The 16,228-nt window shown below is 47.9% G+C and overlaps 1 protein-coding gene across 7 annotated transcripts in view; it reads right to left on the bottom strand.

The window, feature by feature from the left end:
* LOC106576154 (signal peptide, CUB and EGF-like domain-containing protein 1) overlaps nucleotides 1-16,228 on the bottom strand; it is a 141,431-nt gene that overhangs the window by 45,369 nt on the left and 79,834 nt on the right. For 4 of the 7 annotated variants that reach the window (XM_014153088.2, XM_045699776.1, XM_014153091.2 and 1 more), the window contains 2 exons: nucleotides 13,800-13,889; nucleotides 7,136-7,252 (listed from right to left, as the gene is read on the bottom strand). In XM_014153088.2, the coding sequence (XP_014008563.1) occupies nucleotides 7,136-7,252; nucleotides 13,800-13,889 (207 nt within the window). The remainder of the gene's footprint in view (nucleotides 1-7,135; nucleotides 7,253-13,799; nucleotides 13,890-16,228) is intronic. The other 3 variants (XM_014153094.2, XM_014153096.2, XM_014153097.2) reach the window with 1 other exon arrangement.

Raw genomic sequence — 16,228 nt, 5'->3', positions numbered from 1 at the left:
TCACGGTAGCTAGCAACGTAGGTTAGGCTGTTACTCCTCGCAGTTCCAGACAGGGCAGGTCACGGGGAAAATTGAAAACAACAAACAGCAGGGATCTAGACAGCCACAAACCCGGGACAATCTGCGCTCCCAGCCACTTGACACATTAGAAAGAATGAACAATAAAACAAAGCAAACTAGAATTCTATTTGGCCCTAAACAGAGAGTACACAGTGGCAGAATACCTGACCACTGTGACTGACCCAAACTTTAGGAAAGCTTTGACTATGTTCAGACTCAGTGAGCATAGCCTTGCTATTGAGAAAGGCCGCCGTAGGCAGCTCTGACTCTCAAGAGAAGACAGGCTATGTGCACCCTTTTGTACTTTAACTATTTACACATCGTTACAACACTGTATAAAGACATAATATGACATTTGAAATGTCTTTATTCTTTTGGAACTTCTGTGAAGGCAATGTTTACTGTTCATTTTTATTTTTATTTCACTTTTGTTTATTATCTACTTCACTTGCTTTGGTAATGTTAACATATGTTTACCATGCCAATAAAGCCCTTAAATTGATATTGAATTGAGAGAGAGCACCTCTGTGATTGCATTGCACACACATCTGGGCTGCCAGGGGCCAGCTGGTAGTTAGGCCTCTATTAACGAGGGCATAGCTCATTAAGGCTCTCCTACATATGATGTACCATGAGGATCTCACTCAGGGAGGGGGGAGGTGGTAGCGGAGACCTGGGGAGGGAGAGAGGGATGAAAAGGAAATGAGAGCAATGAATGGAGCGGATAAGGAATGGTGACGTCTCATGTTCCATCCTTCTCATTCACTCACTCTCTCACTCATTCAATCTTCCACTCTCTATGCCCACTGATCTATCTCTCACTCACCCCTTATCTCTTGTATCTGCCTCTCATTTCAGATATCTCTTTTTGTTACCATCTCTGTCTCTCTCTTCCTTTCTCACCGCGATCTAATCATTTTAATCTCTCTATGAATCTGGACGTGAGAACAGGGGTGTAATTTGTCAACGCACACACCCTACACACCCATCTTCCATCAATCTCCCATCCCTGTTTGACATTTACCACCGGTTCGATCGATACCCTGCTTCATCTGCGATCAATAGGTCCATTCTGAGCCCTGCTGCTCCTTGAATATAACCAGCCATTACCAGCTCATTACCATCTATTACAGCCATCTGCCTGAATGGCTGGTTGACTGACTGGCTGGCTTACTCGCTGACTGACTGACTGGCTGGCTGACTGGCTGGTTGGCTGACTGGGTACTGATAGTCTACTACCTGACTGACTGGCTACTAACTGTCTACTGGCTGACTGACTGGCAGGTTGGTTGGCTGACTGGGTACTGATAGTCTACTGGCTGACTGACTGGCTACTAACTGTCTACTGGCTGACTGACTGGCTGGTTGGTTGGCTGACTGGGTACTGATAGTCTACTGGCTGACTGACTGGCTACTAACTGTCTACTGGCTGACTGACTGGCTGGTTGGTTGGCTGACTGGGTACTGATAGTCTACTGGCTGACTGACTGGCTACTAACTGTCTACTGGCTGACTGACTGGCTGGTTGGTTGGCTGACTGGGTACTGATAGTCTACTGGCTGACTGACTGGCTACTAACTGTCTACTGGCTGACTGACTGGCTGGTTGGTTGGCTGACTGGGTACTGATAGTCTACTGGCTGACTGACTGGCTACTAACTGTCTACTGGCTGACTGACTGGCTGGTTGGTTGGCTGACTGGGTACTGATAGTCTACTGGCTGACTGACTAGCTGACTGGCTACTAACTATCTACTGGCTGACTGGCTGACTGTCTACGGGCTGACTGACCGGCTGACTAACTGGATAACTGACTGACTGGCTAACTGACTGACTGGCTAACTGACTGGCTGACTGGGAACACTGCTGCTGCTGGGAAGGCTGAGAGCCAAATGGAAAGGGCTAACATCCGCCTGGGCCAAGAGAAACAAACGCACTGGCTTACTGCTCCTTGCTCCTCTTAGGATAGGAGGTTGCGGGCCCAAGGCAGCACTAGGAGCTGTGTTTGCAGTGAGAAATCCAACACTATATGAGATATGAGAGCAGAACACTGTGTTACTGCTAAGTTAACCTGAGCCCTGAGCTAATGCAGAGGAAAAGCCTTGTGATGGTGGTTTAGGGTTCAACAGACGATTAGGATCGTTTGTAATTAACAAGGATAAATAGGATAAATAATCGACCGGTAATGAGAATATGGCTGAACGTTGACCTCTGGCCCTTGACCTCAACACAGTAAGTAAAACTCAGAGGGATCAACTGGAAGGTCATTGTTGCATAAGATGCTTGTGAGTCAATAATAGTCCTCTCAAAAGACAAAGATAGTATCTATCAATCAATCAATCGTATTTATAAAGCCCTTCTTACATCAGCTGATGTCACAAAGTGCTATACAGAAACCCAGCCTAAAACCCCAAACAGCAAGCAATGCAGGTGTAGAAGCATGGTAGATGGAGAACGGAAAGAGGGAGAGGCAGCAAACAAGACAGAAATAAAGAAAGAGAAGAAGAAATAAAGGTTGTATTGTAACATGAACTGCAGCCATTGGAGAGAGAGTGAGAGAGTGAGAGATGAGGAATGTGGAAGCTCTTTGGCTGCTGCTGCAGGCTTATCTCTGAGAGCTCGGGTAGCCTTGGTAAGCACCTCGGGAAAACTGTGTAGTTTTTCAAAATATTTACAGTAAAAAGCAATTAAACGTAATAGATTTGTGGAAACCCGAACCTGTCCAAATAATTTGGGGACGGGAGAAGGGGGTTCTACTGTTCATAAAAAGCAGAGTTTACCTCGGTGTGACCACCTCAGGCTGCTAATTTGGGAGACGACGGGCAGCTCGGGCCAGAGCCGGCCGTGTATTTATCAGAGGACTTAAACGGCCCGCTTTGTTTGCTTTGTCCCTAAAGACTCTCCTCCGTCTAATAACAGAGGCTCTATGGGCTGCATCTGGGCCAAGAGCAACTCCAGTAAAGAGCAACACAACAGTAAAATAAAACAGCAGGCAGGGCCGACGCCGGCCTGACGGAGGGAGAGCCGGAACGGTTGAGGGCCGGAGCTGGGCCAGGCTGAGTCATGTAAGGTGATGGAGATAGGAGTGTTATTGTGGAGATTACTGGGCCTGACATGTTAATACATTGGGCTTTTGAGAGCGTCGGCACTTTCTGGAGGCTTTCTGTCTGGATGAGTGGGGCTAGAGGACTTTATGGGGAAGCCACTCCGTACAGTAGCTTCCAGTCTCTTGAGGACACAAAGTGATAGTGAAGCTATGACAAAAAGCTAGTGGGAGTGGTAAGTGGGAAAGTGAGGGTGAGAATCAAAGGTGTTGCTGACTATGATACAGTTAGTTTACTGAGATTAGCTTAGCCACATAAAGCATGTCCCCTAATAACCCAACGAGCTTGTAGCCTATCACCAGGTTTCTCCTTGTCAGTGTTAAGTGACTCCTGTAATGGCTCTTTGATTGGATTACAGGATGTGTGTGTGTGTTCAGGCTTTCGCTGGTACTGGGGAGAGGAATGCAGGCCAGTGGGGACGTGTCTCAGGTGCCCATACACACACTGTACAACTTGAGCAGCTCAGTCTCCCTGCACCGACCACACACACACTCACACAATGCAAACGTGTAAACACACATACACACCGCACGCACACACATATAACTCATCCACCCCCCCGACATGCACCTTCTAATCAAACATCTGGAAACTGTTCACAAAATCACTTTTCTTCTCCCTCTCTCCCTCTCTTCCCTCCGTCTCTCCCTCCGTCCGCAGGAGAGTCATGTGATAAAAACGCCCCCTTCCATTGGCACGTCTGTCATCGTGGAGTTAGGGAACCGTCTCGTCTGTCAGCGCAGATGAAAGGCTGTTTATCAGACGCCTGGGATTTAAACATGCCCTAAATAGTTTATATTGAAATGATTATGTTAGGGGGGGGGCAGGATGGTGCAGGTCCCACAGGGTCTGGCACACAGAGAGACAGAGCAGAGAGACAGAGCAGAGAGACAGAGCAGAGAGACAGACGGCTCTGTCTACAGTACCTCACAGCATGACATTTACCTCCCCGCTAACTACTAACCCCACAAAACCACAAACTGCTGTCTACAATACTCGATCTACATTAACAACACATAACTACCCACTATCTCTATGCTATAATAACACCTCTACCCCCTGGGTCTATCTGCATGGTACAATACACCGCTGGCAGAACCCGAAATGCTGTAACACGTGACTATCTTCAACATTCGACTTTAGAGCACAGTCACACACTACACTCCTGTGGTCAGCTCAGCTGTGATATCAGCTAGCTTAGCCAAGACCCTGTCAGCCCATTTCACCTGTCAAAGATCAGGAGATCTGTGTGTGCTGTTACCAAGGTTACAGGACGCTTTGGTCCAGGCTGGGGGCAGCATGGCGACAAGGTGGGACATGTGGTCTGAATAAAATGTCTTTAATGATCAATAATACCCCTGGCTGACTGACTGGGATCAGTGGGTGATGATCTGTCCCGGACGGGGACAGCCAGAAGTAATGCTGAGTTCAGACTTTCCCTTCCTGATATGTTTGAGTGTGTGCTTTTGTGTGTAGTCAGTGTGGGTGTGTAGTTAGAGTGCATGTGTGTATTGATTGCTGACGAGTGTATGGTTAACTTGTGTGTGCATTCACCGTGCCTGCATGTGATTGTCTATCATGTAAGTAGGTGTGTGTGTGTGTGTGTGTGTGTGTGTGTGTGTGTGTGTGTGTGTGTGTGTGTGTGTGTGTGTGTGTGTGTGTGTGTTTGCAGTCAGTGGCAGATGCCTCCCTCCATGTTTTCCTGCTCCATCCCTCCACCCTCCACCCCTTCATGCCCAGCTGATGGATGGTGATGGGTGATGGATGTGGTGCTGTCTGTGCTGTCTCTCAGCTCCAGCTCAGATCAGGTCAATCACCGGTGGATTTATGGAGCCCAGGGGCCTAACTCAGCCAAATTATCTGGGCGGAACACAGCTGGACTGCAGCCCTATCCATCTTCTCCACTCAACTCGCAGCCGGAAAACACAGGAGAGGCTAACTTTTAATTTTCCTGCACCATAAAGGCTTGGTTGTCCTGTTAAGCACACAAATCAAAGGCAGACGGGAGACAGACGGGAGTGTAAGCTGTTCACACAAGCTGCTGGGGTTTAAACTTGACATTGGAGCGACAGAGAGACTAGATGTTTTCTCACACTGCAACCAATGCTGGGCTGGACCCTTCCGGTCACAGCTAACCTTGTTAGCAGACAATGATGTTGCCATGGAGGATTCTACGATATATCATTATCAACTGGTTTCACTGACCATAATGGTGCCTCTGATGTGATGTGTCCAAACAAACCTGTCCCCATGCTCTGCCTCACTTCAACCAAAGAGCTGACATGACAACTGAGAATGAACGATATGCCTGTTCTCTAAGCTGGAGATATGACGGATGGTGGTAGGTAGTAACACTCTCTGTAACCCCATCCGATGTGTCTCCCCACTATACAGCTGGGTGGCGCTGTGTGAGTCTGTGTGAGTCTGTGTGTGTGTGTGTGTGTGTGTGTGTGTGTGTGTGTACTATATGTGTGTGAGAGACAAAGAGAGACAGTGCAGCGTAGGCCTCACTGTTCAAACAGCTCAAAGTTTGCCGTCGCCTTGTCTGCCTGCCAGCCAGACAGACAGCCCCGGCTCCAGTATTTCACACTTACATGCCACATTCTCAAACGTCTTGACACGAAATACACACACACACACACACACACACACACACACACACACAGACACACAGACACACAGACACACACACAGACACACACACAGACACACAGAATCACACACACACACACACACACACACACACACACACACACACACACACACACACACACACACACACACACACACACACACACACACACACACACACACACACACACACACACACACACACACTTGGGCACACAGGTACACACACACATACACACACACGGGCACACAGGTACACAGGTACACACACACACACATACACACACAGGACATTGGACATAAAGAGTCGCCGCCATGTAACCTACAAGTCCTTGCTATGGCGACTCCTACAGCAGTTCCCCTCCTCAAACATGTCTTGTCACATGTGGGCAGAATAGGTTGAGCAGCGATGCAACAGCACTCACCACATCCTCAGTGTAGAACCAACTCAACTCAACAGCCCGAGGAAAACTCTCCGCCCTTTTGTTTTCTCTTCCCCAGTCTCTTCCTTCCGATCAGTGCAGATGAAGGAAAGGAGATTAGGAGATGAGGAGAGAAAGTAGCCACTATACGCTTGAGATGCACCCAAGTGTGTCTCATGCAAGCCAGACCACAGTGTCGCTGTTCCTCAGACATATCAATGATCCCTGAAACCAGCAATACCGCTCCACATGAACCACTGTATTTTCCATTCGGGTGACCCTGGGGTCAGAACCATCAACAGCCCTGTTTGTTTAGGGACAAGCCTCAATCAACTATCTGCAACAACAAAAAAATCCCTTTCACTGCGTCTGTGTGGCGTCCCGGTAGGGCCTGGGTCGCCGTCTTTGACGTCACAGGCGGAATTTGGAAAGTGGAAAAGTTTGGCGGCAACATCAACAACAACAACAGCAGCACTGCCAGTGACCGCGCTGGAGACCGGAGTCTCTCTCTCCTCCACGCGAGGAGGGGAAGTGAACTTCGTGCAGCAGGGTTGGTTGGTCTTGGCCCAAGATCACTCAGATACCACTCATACCAGCCACAGATACCAGACCCCTGGAACACCTCCGCATAGGATCCTCTCAACTCAGTACCGTTCAATACCACATAACTTGCCCATATAGCGTTACATTTTCCAAATACGGTCGAGTTCTGATACGGAATGTGCCTCCATTGTTAACAGCACTAGCAGTGTGTTCTTCAGATGAAACGAGCACACTAAAGGTTTGGGTGAAATCGAGGCATGAGTAAAAGCCGCTCGTCACATGGAGAGAGAGAGAGAGAGGGGGAAGTAAAGTAGACAGAGGAGAGCAGTATGGGACAGTAGGGCCACAGGGACACACACACACACCTATACACTGACCTTTGCAGGTCTTGCCGTCTGGCTGCAGGGTGAATCCCACGGGGCAGCTGCAGCGTACCCCTGTAGCCGTGTCCTTACACGTCCGGTCACAGCCGCCATTGTTCACCGCACAGGTTTCTGGGTAAAACAAAAATATACAGTGGGAGAAAAGAGAGGCGGGGCGGGGGCAGGGGCGTTAACCTACTGACTGGCACGCATATCTAAAGAGCAGGACGGAGTTTAAAGAGAGAAACAGTAGACAGGGAAGATATGACGGGTGGGTTGAGGAGAGGCTACACACAGTGGAGAAATACACAACAGGGAGAAGTCGTGTATTCAGGGAATATTGCTTTTTCATCATACCCATTCAGACTTCATTTCCACGATACTAAGCACGTGTCGAGACATTCTAGTAATCCATCAGACCAGTGACAGGTTATGAGAACGGTACACAGTTGGAATTTCATGGACGGTTCATAAACATGTTATAGACCGACTATAAACTCATACTCAGGATTCTGTGTTGAACATAACTGATTGGAACACCTAGTAGACTCATTTAGAGAAAGACAGATTTCTACAAAACATAAACAAGAGATTAATGGGCAACACGAGTTGAACTCAGAGAGGAACTCGGTAGCCTAGTCAAAAACGATACTGAAGGTTAAGTAGAGAAAACATGAGAGTCTAAAATATAGTAGTGGCGGGATCGAGTAGTAGTACCTAGGACCGAATGGATATATTTTGACTCTAGGAAAAATGTTCTTGTATGTGGCCAAGATAAGGTTTGCTCTGACTTGTGAATATTGCCTGAGCTAATCCCAAAACAAACAGCACCTTATGGCATCTCCACTTCACCTGCGCAGCCCAATGTTGCTTTAGGAAAGCTGAGCTCACTAATCCCCAATGGGTGTCAGATACTGCTGAGGACGGTGAAACTGTACACTGTTATTAGAACGGGGCTCAATAATAGGCTACTATATTTAATAAAGAACAGTTTCAGATTAACTACTTGGGTCTGGCAGGCTTCTGATATGTCCTGGAAAAAACTCTGTTGAATGTGCTTAGTTAAAGAGATCCTTTATCTACTTCCCCAAAGTCGTGGATACCATTTTTATGTCTCTGCGTCCTGTATGGAGGAAGTTAAGAGGTAGTTTCGAGAGCAAAGCTAACTAGCTTAGCACAAAGACTGGAAGTCTTTGGGTACAGCTAGTGATAATGCTAGTTAGCATTGGCTCGCAAAACTACCTCTAACTTCCTTCATACTGGACGCAGAGGCATAAAAATGGTATCCAGGAGTTCAGCCAAAATCCCAAACTATCCCTTTAAAGGTGACAGAAGACGCTGAAATGGCTCTGGCTATTTGGACATGTACGCAAATGAGAAACGGTGCACTTGTCTCTCTGGCACCTATTCCCAGCTCAATAAATGCAAAGAGGTTCTGTGCTTGCTTTAAGGCAGGGAAGAGGATGAACCCTTTCAGACTGGCTAGCTAACACGCCCGGCTCTAGAGGTCACAGCATTAGCATAATACTGTCAATGAGTGCAGTGTCACGGACTGACGGCATCTCATCAGCGGGCTGATCAAACATGGCCGTCTGTTGGCGGCAAAAGCAAACTGCAGGTGGGTGCTGTGAGAGCCAACATGATGGCCAGATTCTACCACCACCGGGAAGCTGTCAGTGGCTAAATGGCTCTACTTCAATGAGGCTGCTGGTGTGTTTCATTGAACTGCAGATAACCTTTTGGGATACTGAACCTAATTCCCAGAAAAGGAAAACACAGAGGGAATAGGGGAAGGAGAGATACTATATCTTCCTGGTACACTACATGACCAAAAGTATGTGGACACCTGGTCGTCAAACATCTCATTCCAAAATCATGGTCAATAATATGGAGTTGGTCCCCCCTTTGCTGCTATAACAGCCTCCACTCTTCTGGGAAGGCTTTGCACTAGATGTTGGAACATTGCTGCGGGGATTTGCTTCCACTCAGCCATAAGAGCATTAGTGAGGTTGGGCACTGATGTTGGGTGATTAGGCCTGGCTCGCAGTTGGCATTCTAATTCATCTCAAAGATGTTCGATTTCTGTATGGACTTCGCTTTGTGCATGGGGGCATTGTCATGCTGAAACAGGAAAGGGCCTTCCCCAAACTGCTGCCACAAAGTTGGAAGCACAGAATGTAATTGTATGCTGTAGCGTTAAGATTTCCCTTCACTGGAACTAAGGGGCCTAGCCCGAACCATGAAAAACAGCCCCAGACCATTATTCCTCCTCCATGAAGCTCTACAGTTAGCACTATGCATTGTGGCAGGTAGCGTTCTCCTGGCATCCACCAAACCCAGATTTGTCCGTCAGACTGCCAGATGGTAAAGCGTGATTCATCAATCCAGAGAACACGTTTCCACTGCTCCAGAGTCCAATGGCAGCTAACTTTACACCACTCCAGCTGACGCTTAGCATTGTGCATGGTGATCTTAGGCTTGTGTGCGGCTGCACGGCCATGGAAACCCATTTCATGAAGCTCCTGACGAACAGTTATTGTGCCGACGTTGCTTCCAGAGGCAGTTTGGAACTTGGTAGTGAGTGTTGCAACCGAGGACAGACGAATTGTACACACTACGCGCTTCAGCACTCAGCGGTCCTGTTCTGTGAGCTTTTGTGTCCTACCACTTCGTGGCTGAGCCATTGTTGCTCCTAGACGTTTCCACTTCACAATAACAGCACTTACAGTTGACCGGGGCAGCTCTAGCAGGGCAGAAATGTGACGAACTGACTTGTTGGAAAGGGGGCATTCTAAAACAGTGCCACAGTAAGGCCATTCTTCTGCCAATGTTTTGTCTATGGAGATTACATGGCTGTGTGCTTGATTATATACACCTGTCAGCAATGGGTGTGGCTGAAATAGCCGAATCCACTAATTTCAAGGGGTGTCCACATACTTTTGTATATATAGTGTAGCTTGTCTGATGGGTGCTGTAGGGTATGGCAGTGGACCCCTGCAAACGTCCCACTCAGGGTGTGTGTGTGTGTGTGTGTGTGTGTGTGTGTGTGTGTGTGTGTGCGCATGGGGCTGTTAATGGGTCAGCCTGATTTATACTACTGAAGGCAATGGGCCCTATAATTAGCTTAGCGTGAGTCCTGCTCGGAGCCCCTCTCCTGCTCTGATGAGCCAGGCCCGCCCACCCCCAGGGCAAGAGGCTGCACACAGGAACACACATCCGCCGCCCGCCCAAACACAATCTGATTGATGTACTGGACATGCAAAGCCTACCCCCGAACAGCCCCTCTGAACCCCCACCCCTGAATGTTTCTGTCTCATGCACACTGTATTGCAACTACGCTATAAAGGCTAACACTCTTCTATTCACAGCCATCCTTTCCACTTCCCTGTGTCTCAATTTCAACATGCTGAAGCTGAGAAGAAGATGGACAGGATTACACCTATTTTTTGTAAAGGGGAGTGGGGGTTTGGGGGAGTTTCCGTGGGAGACATTCTGGGGGAGATTGGAGGGACCCGTTCAAGGGAACCAGCTCTCATCTCCGTGGTGACAGTTGAAGATTACCCGTCTGTCTTGTTTGTGTGAGCAGCGGCAGCAGGGCCAGTGGTGTGTTGGCTGAGAGCCAGTACAAATCAACAGAGACACCCCTGACTTACCCACCAAATACCCCCATCACCACACCCTTCCATCTCACTGTCTCTCTGTCTGTCTCTCTCCTCTCATCCATCTTTAAGATACTGCCATGCTCACACACACACACCTCATACTCCTCACACACACAGACATGCTGACCAGTCAAATCTCCATGCAGTCTCTCGCTCTCTCTCTCTCTAAGACACATGTTCTATTGATTAAGAGGGAGTCATGAGAAAAGAGGAGTGGTTGTGCTTTATTAAGCATCATGCCAAGTCCCATCAACCCTCCACACGCATACTGACTGAGCTGTAGGGGCACGATCGTCTTTCAGCAGGGCCTAGCTAACAGGATCCCCCTTCACTGTGTCATGGGCACCTAATCCAGCTGTCAGCGCTGCCACGGTCCTGAAATCACGCTATCCATACACACACACACACACACACACACACACACATGCCCAGCTCAGCCCATCTGTCCTAGGTGAGTGGTTTATTTGGACTCCTCAGCAGCCAAGGTCTGTGTAGCGATAGCACTACTCTCTCTCTCTCCCTCTCACACCCAGCCTCATCACGTGTCCAGCAAACGCTGGTTTAATCCTAAATGAGTAGAAATTTGAAAAGACCTGGCTTTTTCTGTGCTAGAACTTTCACATTCTTCACTCTTTCCTCTCGCTATCTCTATCAGGCTTTTCTCCATCATTTCTTCATTATAGCCCAGGTTCCAGTTTAATCTGTCTTGATCAATCTGGGCTCCAGTGATATGGGACAAAGCCTACGGCAGTGTCTGCAGAGAAAATAGCAGCAGCAGACGCACAGAGAGAGACAGGAACGCTGTGTGTCAAAGCAGGCAGACGAATGGAGCACAGTGTCAAATCTAACAGACGTTCAGGGCTGTTCTAAAGACTTCCATGGTTTCCATGGCAATCAGACTAATCAGACCTGTAAAGCATAAAAATAAACGGCAAATAAAAAAGTTAGGATTAAAAACATCTCAATAACACAGGTCATATAAATGAGAGATGGGGGGGGGGGGGGTTATAGAAAACACGGATACAGTGTTGGTATGAAGGGGAGGAGCATCAATAGTGACATCATCAGGAATGAAAATAACAGGACTGAGTCAGGCAGGGGAAAAATTATTCAACTGGTGAAAGATGAGAAGGATAGAAAAGTTAACATTTAGAGGAAATAGGTGGAGTTTTGTCCCCCCCCCTCCCCCATTTACAGGCCAAAGTCATCACCTGTTGAAGTAAGATCTTCCCCTGTATGGGAGAAACCTGCAGGCACCAATCCATAACAGTAACAGTATATACAAGCTCAGGATGTCTGAATGACTGACTGACTTAGGTCTACATGCTGGTAAACATACAGGCTGTACATTGTACTGGATCCACGTCTGCCTTTGAAAAGAAAATAGCTAAATAAAGGAAACAGAATCATAAGAAACCAAGAGGGAAATGCTGCTCCGAGGCTCAGACGTTTTAGGAAGTGCAGTTTTAGTTAGGTATTAGTGGGGGTTCACCCGTTTAGTCTGGTTTAGTGGTTAGTCCAGATTAGTTGAGATATTTCCATTAAAGGGAGAAATATTGAAACCACACTTTAACAGTCAGGTAGAACTTCACAGGGGGTTCGAGGTCTGAAAGAGGGAAAAGAAGGTTCACAGGGACAGACTATGTACAGAATGGTGTTATCTAGGAGTTGATTGGCATATGTTGTCTGAGAACCATGTCGTTTGTCCCTTCCCACCAACCCTGCGGAGTGATTTTCGTTCAACAGTCAGCCACTACTGTTGAAGGGATGCATCTTCCTCCACTGAGTCGGGAAAGGGTTAACTATTCACGTTTTTATTCATTTCATTTGTTTTATACTAATTGACTGAGTCATCCATTGATGAACCTACAGTGTAGATACAGTATCTGGACACCGTCTCTCATCGACGGTGCCCGGGGCTTGTATGAAAGCTCTTTATGTCACGATGTGGCTGTTTGAGTGATCTGCTCACTTGAAATGCAAGTACTGTAGGCCAAACAAGTGCATACTTGAGAAGTAGGGTGCCAGTCTGAAACGGGATGATGGCGATGGGCATATGGTAATAATGAATTGTTAAGGGGCCCTCTGAAAGACATCCCTTGAGTAGTACGTTTCCAGATATGTTGGTACTGCAAGGGTCAGGCTAGGACACGTAACTGGCCAAGGGGAATGAGATGGAGATGAGGCTATAGGATGGATGGGAAGTTAAAGGCCACCAATATTAAAGACTTAGGTGTCTATTCAATCAAAACCGCTGTCTGGAAGTAGGCAAGGCAAGCACTGCAGTAGAGTTTATTGCATAAATTAATCCAAATGTACATTCTCACAGCATAAGATTGATGATTTGTCTTCACCCGGAGACTTCCAGACGGTGGATTTGATCGAATGAAGCGCTATGTCACCCAAAGAGACTCTGCTGATAGAGACCCTTCAAAGATACTAGCTGAGATGTTCTCCATGAAAACGCCAAAGATATAATGGGACGGAATGGCTCCTCGTGTACTGTTCCCTCCAAGCCATGAGTATCATCATGGGGAGGGGGAAGGAAGGACTGAGGGTGTTGCAAATTTTACAGGAACATTTTCGCCTTAATAGTGAACATGAAACCGTGTCAAAATGGTCAAAGTCCCGAGTTCTTCAAGACCTTTTTCGTTGACCATAAACTTTCCTTTATGTCTAAAGACTCTCCCTGAGGAGGAGTGCCTGACCACCAGTCTAATCTTTGGAGGGATGCGTAGCTGCCTACAGGAATAACTGTTAGTTGCTGTGGGAACTCTACAGAACATGTATCTTCTGCCGAGACGGGCGATGGGGTGAGGTGGGAGCAGGGTTGGAGAAGTTTACCAACAGGCTGGGACCTTGAGGGTGGACATAGAGGGTACCAAGGACTCATAAAAATAAAAATGTATTTGAGAGAGAGAGAGAGAGAGATAGATAGATAGAGAGAGAGAGAGAGAGAAGGGAGATACAAGCACAAGCGCCATGGCAACACATAGAAAGAGGAAGAAAAGAGTTACCCATTAGTAGCCGCCGTTTCACCCGCTTGTCCACATCAGCTATTGACGTGGCATTGAACTCAGAGCTCTCAATTGCAGCCTCATCTCTCTCTAAAACACAAGTGACAAGGGGACAAACAGTGAGCAGTAAGGTTAATTAGAAGCCCAATGTGCACCGCCCGCTGCCGCCCGAGACGTCAAGTCAAGTAAGCCCCTCTTGGCGTTTGAGCAAAACCAAAGCCAAGAAGCAAGAAGCCATGAAAAGGCGCCAAAATCCCTGTTAGAGTGTTAATCCCAAAAACAGATCCAAAAGTCCCAGATAGCAACAAAAAAAAACGAAATAAGTTTAAATGAGGGTAAGGGTGGGGGTGGGGGTAGGGGACAAAAATAGAAGTTCAAATAAAAATATAATTTAGGGGGGGGTGGGAGTTTGTTGACGTTGATGTTGTAGCCGTTGCTGTTTCTGTCTTCCATATCAAACGGCCACACACTCTCAGCAATGATTCCCTCACATCCGGAAAGGAGGAAGAGGGGGAGGAGGAAAGGAAGGAGGAGTAGAGGGAAGGATGAGCAAACATGTCCAAGACAAGCTGCATGAGTGTGGGTAAGAAGCAGGGGGGTGAGGATGACAACAGAAGAAGGGTAGAGGGTGACGCCAACGGGTAAGAGGCTATGCTAGCCACCAGATCAGACAGACACTACAGAGAGAGGGAGCGACTACAAGGACTTCAGAATGACAAAATGACAAAATGAAAGAAAGAAAGGGATGAGAGAGAGAAAAAGGGAAGAAGAAGAGAGAGGAAATCCCATCCCATCGTGGGCCACAATGGGAGAAGTAAATGGGAGGAACACTCATAAATAAATGAGGTTGGGGACTAGTGGAGGGGGGAGCGATGGAGAGGGCATGCATAGAGGAGAGGAGAAGGAGGTAGTCTGGCGGCAGCGCTGGTTGCCTGTTTGTCTATGGAACACATCACAACTGGCTTTAACAGTCAACGTTGGAAACCATGTTCCCAAGCCAGGCGGGGGGGGGGTGGAGGGAGGGGTGAGAAGGGAGAGGGGAAAGGTCGGGGTTACGGTTAAGATGAACATGCAGATATGCAGCTGAGCAAACGCTGTGTTGCAGATATGCAGCTGAGCAAACGCTGTGTTGCAGATATGCAGCTGAGCAAACGCTGTGTTGCAGATATGCAGCTGAGCAAACGCTGTGTTGCAGATATGCAGCTGAGCAAACACAGATATGCATGAGCAAACGCTGTGTTAGAATGGATGGGCTGGGGTTGGTGAGGAGTTCTACTAGGCCTTGGGAAGAGAGGGAGTCTTTCACTGGGACGTCAGAGTCATTAGGCTCTGAATGAGCATCTCTCTCTGAAGCACTGAATGGGGGGGGGGCAGGCCAGGGCACTGCCACTCAGTACAATGGAACTGGGACTGTGTTTGATGTACAAAGTCCTATGGAGGGGGATTTTGGGTGAGGGGGAGGAAGGGGTAACTAAAGCCCTCTCTGGTCACCCCTGGCTTGGCCCGTTACTGGTCTTTCTCAGGCAGTTCGTTTGGGAAGGATTGGTAGACAAAGTGAAAGACTCTCTGAAGCAGTGTTCACAAATGAATGGAGGCTTTCTGGCACTCAACTAACGGTTAGGTGTGTGTGTGCGTGCGTGTGTATATGTATGTGTGCATGTATGTGCGTGTGTGTTATTGCCTGTGTCTGTGTGTGTATACGGGTGACTGGGCAATTATGTGCTGGTGTACGGATGTGAGTGCTTGTGAGTGTGTGCATGCTTGAGTGTGAGGGTGCGTGCACGTGTGTATGAGCGTGTGAAAGTGTGTGAGTGGGTGGTTGTGTAAGAAAGGGTGAGGAGGAGGAGGAGAAGAGAGGACTCCAGGACACTCCTAAGGGGCTAAGGAATCAGCAGTTCTAAGGTCCGTTTAGAGGAGGCCTTCTGAGGGGGGATGTTTAGAGAGAGAGCAGAACTTACACAGGAAATAATCACTGAAGGGAGGGAGGAATGAATCCATAGCAGTACACTACAGCTAAGAGGAGAACAGTAACGGTAACCAGTAACGATGCACTGTAAGAAAACAGGAGGACAAGTGTTGGTTGCTATTAATGTAACTGCAATTCAAGGAGGGGGGAAAAATGAAAGAAAATGAAAATCAGAATAAAAACAAAAAGGAAATCAAAAGGGAAAGTACAGAACAGTAGGATCTCCCATGCAGGCGGACAGACAGAAACACAGACAGGCAGAAGGGTCGCGTAGATTAGTGACAGAGGTATGGTGAGGACAGACGGACGCACAGACGGACGGGCTGACAGACACGGAGAGCGTGTCAGATTGAGAATGCATGCGGCTGGCTGGGATGACGGCGTGATGGAGGTGTTATTGAGAAACAGGCAGGGTTACTGGTCCGTCTCTACAGGTGGATGAGGGGGGAGGTGCTGATGGGTG

The sequence above is a fragment of the Salmo salar genome, chromosome ssa17 (genome assembly GCF_905237065.1).
Source record: "Salmo salar chromosome ssa17, Ssal_v3.1, whole genome shotgun sequence".
Lineage (NCBI taxonomy): Eukaryota > Metazoa > Chordata > Actinopteri > Salmoniformes > Salmonidae > Salmo > Salmo salar.
This window is presented reverse-complemented; position numbering and strand designations above follow the sequence as displayed.